At 42.2% G+C, this 6,765-nt stretch overlaps 1 protein-coding gene across 1 annotated transcript; it reads right to left on the bottom strand.

Moving 5' to 3' along the window:
* Positions 1–322: 322 nt before the first annotated feature.
* On the bottom strand, positions 323–6,765 carry LOC114460506 (polyubiquitin-C-like). The gene is given in 4 exon segments (XM_028442390.1): positions 323–744; positions 747–1,223; positions 1,226–1,561; positions 6,674–6,765. Coding segments are annotated over 3 exon segments (1,212 nt in total). The 5' UTR covers positions 1,554–1,561; positions 6,674–6,765; the 3' UTR covers positions 323–337.

The raw sequence follows: 6,765 nt of genomic DNA, 5'->3' as shown, positions 1-6,765 counted from the left end.
TCCTTCTGGATATTGTAGTCGGAGAGGGTGCGACCGTCTTCCAGCTTTCCAGCAAAGATCAACCTCTGCTGGTCTGGGGGAATGCCCTCCTTGTCCTGGATCTTGGCCTTCACGTTCTCAATAGTGTCACTGGGCTCAACCTCAAGGGTGATGGTCTTGCCAGTGAGGGTCTTCACAAAGATCTGCATGCCACCACGGAGACGGAGGACAAGGTGGAGGGTGGGACACTTTCTGGATGTTGTAGTCGGAGAGGGTGCGCCGTCTTCCAGCTGCTTTCCAGCAAAGATCAACCTCTGCTGGTCTGGGGGAATGCCCTCCTTGTCCTGGATCTTGGCCTTTACGTCTCAATGGTGTCACTGGGCTCAACCTCAAGGGTGATAGTCTTGCCAGTGAGGGTCTTCACAAAGATCTGCATGCCACCACGGAGACGGAGGACAAGGTGGAGGGTAGACTCCTTCTGGATGTTGTAGTCGGAGAGGGTGCGGCCGTCTTCAAGCTGCTTTCCAGCAAAGATCAACCTCTGCTGGTCTGGGGGAATGCCCTCCTTGTCCTGGATCTTGGCCTTCACGTTCTCAATGGTGTCACTGGGCTCAACCTCAAGGGTGATGGTCTTGCCAGTGAGGGTCTTCACAAAGATCTGCATGCCACCACGGAGACGGAGGACAAGGTGGAGGGTGGACTCCTTCTGGATGTTGTAGTCGGAGAGGGTGCGGCCGTCTTCCAGCTGCTTTCCAGCAAAGATCACCTCTGCTGGTTTGGGGGAATGCCCTCCTTGTCCTGGATCTTGGCCTTCACTTTCTCAATGGTGTCACTGGGCTCCACCTCAAGGGTGATGGTCTTGCCAGTGAGGGTCTTCACAAAGATCTGCATGCCACCACGGAGACGGAGGACAAGGTGGAGGGTGGACACTTTCTGGATGTTGTAGTCGGAGAGGGTGCGGCCGTCTTCCAGCTGCTTTCCAGCAAAGATCAACCTCTGCTGGTCTGGGGGAATGCCCTCCTTGTCCTGGATCTTGGCCTTTACGTTCTCAATGGTGTCACTGGGCTCAACCTCAAGGGTGATAGTCTTGCCAGTGAGGGTCTTCACAAAGATCTGCATGCCACCACGGAGACGGAGGACAAGGTGGAGGGTAGACTCCTTCTGGATGTTGTAGTCGGAGAGGGTGCGGCCGTCTTCAAGCTGCTTTCCAGCAAAGATCAACCTCTGCTGGTCTGGGGAATGCCCTCCTTGTCCTGGATCTTGGCCTTCACGTTCTCAATGGTGTCACTGGGCTCAACCTCAAGGGTGATGGTCTTGCCAGTGAGGGTCTTCACAAAGATCTGCATGCCACCACGGAGACGGAGGACAAGGTGGAGGGTGGACTCCTTCTGGATGTTGTAGTCGGAGAGGGTGCGGCCATCTTCCAGCTGCTTTCCAGCAAAGATCAACCTCTGCTGGTCTGGGGGAATGCCCTCCTTGTCCTGGATCTTGGCCTTCACTTTCTCAATGGTGTCACTGGGCTCCACCTCAAGGGTGATGGTCTTGCCAGTGAGGGTCTTAACAAAGATCTGCATGTTGGCACCTGTAGGGAAAATGGAAAAACAGAATTGTCTTATTAGTAAAAGATAATAATTATCAAGCACCTAAAATAGCTTTACGTCACATGTAAACATCCATAGATTATATACAGACCAATGTGTTATGTCCAGTGCTGCCTCTCTAAAGGCAGAGCTGGATCTTTCCCACATGAACATGCTAGCAAGTTGCCGGTGATTCCAGGCCAAGCACCATTTTTAAAACAAGGCCATTGTTTGCTTTTTTTCTTCCAGTTACACCCAGAACACGAAACGAAACAGTGTGCTCCTTTACCACTGACAGTGTTTCAAAGCATATTATCAAACAGAGTAGACAAAGCATATAACTGTAACGTAGTTCAAATACACACAGCCAAGCAGACACGGACAGCAAACTCCAAGAGGAAGATAGTTTAGGGTGCTTTCACACATGCCTCTTTGCTCCCCACCATGCTTCACTTTCTTGGATATTCCAGTCTTTTTGCAATATGTGAAAGGTCACTGAAACTCTGGTGCAGAGCAAACAAGCAAACTCCGGTCATCTGAAAAAATGTAGGTCTCGGTTCGGTTCAAGCGAAGCATGGTGCGGTCTTAACTATGTGGAAAGCAACCAGGAGCAAACATAGGACTTTACATTGAAGCGCAATTGTAACGGAGCAACTCCATCAGCGACAGCGCAGCAGCAGCGGCTATGCTGCTGCATGCCTCCCGTCACGGTAACAGGCACGAGCACATTCACAACCCAGTGCTCCAGCAGCAACACACGCATATCCATTCATCCATCCATCCATTTTCAGTTGTCACTTTTCTGCGGGGATTGTTTTAGGATTTCCTTTGGAAAACATGGGAAGGGAAACCAAATATAGGACGTGAAGGCGCGACTGTCAGTAATGACAGGGCAGCGCCACATCGTCAAGGCATTGGAGGTTGAAGTATTCTTTTTTTTAATTCTGTCCAATCGGAGACCAACCGTTTCGCCTGCGTGACGTAGTTCAAAAAGTTTGGTGCGCTTGGCAAATAGAATGTGTGAAAGCGGACCGGAGCAAATTAAAATGCAAAAATGTTGCAGATTCACTGCCTGAATCGCACCGAGTCCACCGGACTATGTGTGTGAAAGCACCCTAAGACCGGAGAGGTGGGAGCGCTGTCTGAGCAGCCGTGCTCACACTGATATACTATAGGTTAGCTCTCAAGTCTCACTTATTGGGCCTAATGTGAGTCACTGATGTGCGCGGCTAAAGCGCATGCGTGTGTGTGAGTCACACACACAGACACAGACACACACACACACACTCAAACAACAACAAAATATTTGAAAATACATCAAACTAAATATTTATACAAAAAATATACAAAATGACAACAGAAATGCACAAAAATAACGATTCACTCAACTCCCGATACGATTCGATTCACGATACTGGGTTCACGATACGATTCTTTCACGATTTATTTTACAAAATGGGACTGTAGACAAATTTTTTTTTTTGGGAAAAAAACTAGAAAATACGGTACTATTTTCCTTTTATTTTTCATTGTCAAAATAATTCCTTGATAAACTATTCAAAACAATGCAATTTAACTAAAAATAAATCTTGAATGAAATAAATAAAGGAATAATACAAATGAAAATGAAGCCTATTAATTTAAAATCTGGTTCTATAATAAACAATGCAAAACTGCATAATAGTTATTTTTCTTTTTAAAAGTGCAACTGAAAATGTATTTTGTGCCTTAACAATTGGACTTTAAAAAAAAAAAAAAACCGTGGATTGCAATGATTTACGTCTATTTGTTTGGACCAGCAGAGGGCGCTGGTAACACAGTGGTCGGTTGGCATGCAGATATCTTTCAGTGAAGAAGAGATGCTATGCTAGCAGACAGAGCTAGTAGAAAAACGTGACTTTTACAGATATTCAAGTAATATTACAGATATTCTTTCGGTGCTAAAGGGGTAATGAATCATTTATTAACATATTTAAGAGTAGAAGGCGGCCAGAAAGAAAGTATTAGCAGACTCCGCCCGCCGCCTACACTTGTGGATAGCGCCTTCTGCTGGTTAAAAAAGTACTGCGATTCAATTTTCAGAAAATCGATATCAACCGTGATACCTATGAATCGATTTTTAACTGCCTTACGATTAATTGTTACATCTCTAACACAAAGCTGCAAAAACACACAAAATGACTCCAAAAAAGATATATTACAGAAAAATACACTAAATGACAACAAAAATATGAAAATGACTCAAAATACACAAAACTGAAAATCTATACAAAAAAATACACAAAATAACAGAAATGCACAAAAACACAACAGAACGATACAAAAATACACACAATGACGCCAAAAAAAACATACATTACAGAAAATACACCAAACAAAAAAATATGTAAAAATGAGTAAAAAAAACCAACAACACATTTATCATGCGCATCTCCCATAGAATTGAACCAGGAATATTGCACACGCTATTTTACTCTGCACCTGCAAATATACCCCTTTATAACACGACAGAGTATGTACACCTCTTAGTGCATCCAACCTTCAAACACATACTCATTTGGCCATAATTGATAACTCTACTTAGGCCCCCACTATATGAATACATACTTCCGACCGGACACTGTACTAGTCGATCTATAAAGCAAGGAAACTCTGTGTGTGTGTTCCTCAAATATCTGCAAATCCAGCTCAGATTGACCTGAGATTGTCAACATGGCTGCTGCTTGGTTCAAAGGTGCGCAACGTCAGATTTGTTTGGACTGTGATCAGGGTGTGCGATCTGACGACATTAGATCGTTAAGGATTAAAACATGACAACAATCTCCCAAATCACGGAGATCGTAGAATCATCTGTAGTTCCCATTTTAACCCTGTCTGTGGTCCATACACAGCACATCCAAAGGTTTTTTTCTCAGCCAAATCACACCATTTGCTAGTCAGCATGTCGGCATTACAGACACGTAGAATTATTAAAAGGCTTAAACAGCGCAGAAAAACGCTACGCTCCCCCTCCCTCCCTGTGCACGGACACAGAATTAGCTGAGCTGCTTCCTGTTAGCGACTATCTGTCAGAGGCTCAGTGCAGATATTTGCAACTCAGAGCTGCCCTGAAAGAAGCAAAACTACAGAATTTAATCACACATTTCAGCTTTAATGAAGGAAAAATTCAAGTGACACAAAATGTGGATATTGTGCTGCTAGTGATTAATAAAAGGGTCTGTGTGGCATTTTTATCCACTGACTTTGACCCATTATTGTTTTTCTTGTAAAACCATTGAAAAACAATAATAATAATAAATTGAGTTTATATCGTCTATAACCATTTTGAGGAAAGCTCTAGAGATGTGAGTATTGGTCCATATCACCCAGGCCTAAAGTAACCAAAGCAGTAATGTTTCATCTTGTAAAGGATATGATTGTCCAAACTGTGTGAAATGAGGGGTTCAAAACACTGCTTAAAGTAGAATTTTGACCTCAAAAGCAAATGGAAATTACTAGACTGATCTGAGGGGTATTCCATAAAGCGGGTTATGTTCAAACTCTGAGTATGTTCAGGCTCAAATGAGGGAAACTCTGAGTATCCCATTCCAAAAAGCGAGGTATGTTCTTCTCTCAGTATGTTACCTGGGCAACATTGTCCTTGAACTAAACCTGGTCGCTGGCAGGTTTTATCAAAGAAACCCTGGGTTTCTACCTGGCTCCGCCCACCTGAACACCGTTTCTTAACACTTTAATAAACTTTAACACTTTTCTCTGAAACACATTAGTAACATCACACACCACAGACGTGATCACATCATTACTAATGTTGTGTTGCTTTACGTCTTTTTTTTTTTTTTTTGTGATAACGGTAGTTTTCTTTCTAACATTGTAGATGTAGATCATTAAGTGAAAGTCACTGAGAGGTTGATCTACATTAAAACATCTACTGACATCTGTAGTAAAGTTCTCTGGATAAAAACCTGTGGATAATATAAAGGAGGAGATGATAATTTAAATAAAACAACTTTTAAGGCTCGATTGTTGTTTTATATTGTTATACAGTTAAGTCTGTAGATCACACATCTTTGAAGGTATGATGGCGCAGTGAAGTGTGACACTGCTCTTGCAAGCAATGGGTCGTGGGTTCGCTTCCAGCTTTAGTGTTTTTTTAGGACGTTGAGATGACTCTGGCGACAATATTACATTAAGAATCAATGTAAATGATGTAATATGAAGCAGCAGCCACTGTCTTTATATCCAGTGTAACGGGAGGGCTCTTTATGCAGCCATCCTATGCTGCTGACACGTCTCCTCAGACACATTTTATTCATATTATTCACCGCTCGTCACGTCACTAAAGCAAAAAAGTGATGAAGTGACCAAAAAGTGTGACTAATTATGGGTGATTTAAGCCACTATAGTCACTGAAGACTGAACGCACCTTTAGAACAGGCTCATATTCATCAAACAACGGCTTATTTCACCCATCAGGGTGAATAAATCACTATCTTCCGTTTGGTTGTCATGGCAGTTTGAGTATTCTTTGATCCATTGATGATGGCTTTTTTTTGCGCGTGCACGTCAGTAACCCAAGGTTTACATACTCAGGGTTGATTAACCCACTTCATACCAGCTGTAATGGAATCCGATACCCAGAGTTTCCCATCGTGGGGTATGTTGACCCAGAGTTTATGGATAGACTCAAGAGTTTGTTAACCTGCCTTTATGGAATACCCCTCTGCTGCCTTGTTATGTAGCAAGTGTTGCTAATGCTAATCCTTAAACAAAGTAAAAAGACTATGTGAGGCTAAAATAAATTGCTTACATACATCTAAAAAAAATATTTGAAAATTACCTTGTCTTAAATTATCTTTTATAACTTTTTTAAGGAATAATAATAATAATAATAATAATAATAATAATAATAATAATAATAATAATAATAATAATAATAATAAATAAATAAATAAATAAAAACCAATGGGGTTTATTACCTGTTCTAAATAAGCCATATCCTTGGCAAACTGAGTAGAGGCCATCTATGAAAAAGCCACTTAACCTCCCACTTTTCTATAGCAACACATAATTCCTACGGGCACTGCACTAGTTTCTTTAAAAAATGTAATACTTACAATTGTCTGCGGCTGTGAAGTCCTGCTGATATTCCTTCCTCACCGATAACTAGTGATGTGACGAAGTGTGTTTGTCGAAGAATCCAGGCGGT

The sequence above is a fragment of the Gouania willdenowi genome, unplaced genomic scaffold (assembly GCF_900634775.1).
Source record: "Gouania willdenowi unplaced genomic scaffold, fGouWil2.1 scaffold_4_arrow_ctg1, whole genome shotgun sequence".
NCBI lineage: Eukaryota > Metazoa > Chordata > Actinopteri > Blenniiformes > Gobiesocidae > Gouania > Gouania willdenowi.
This window is presented reverse-complemented; position numbering and strand designations above follow the sequence as displayed.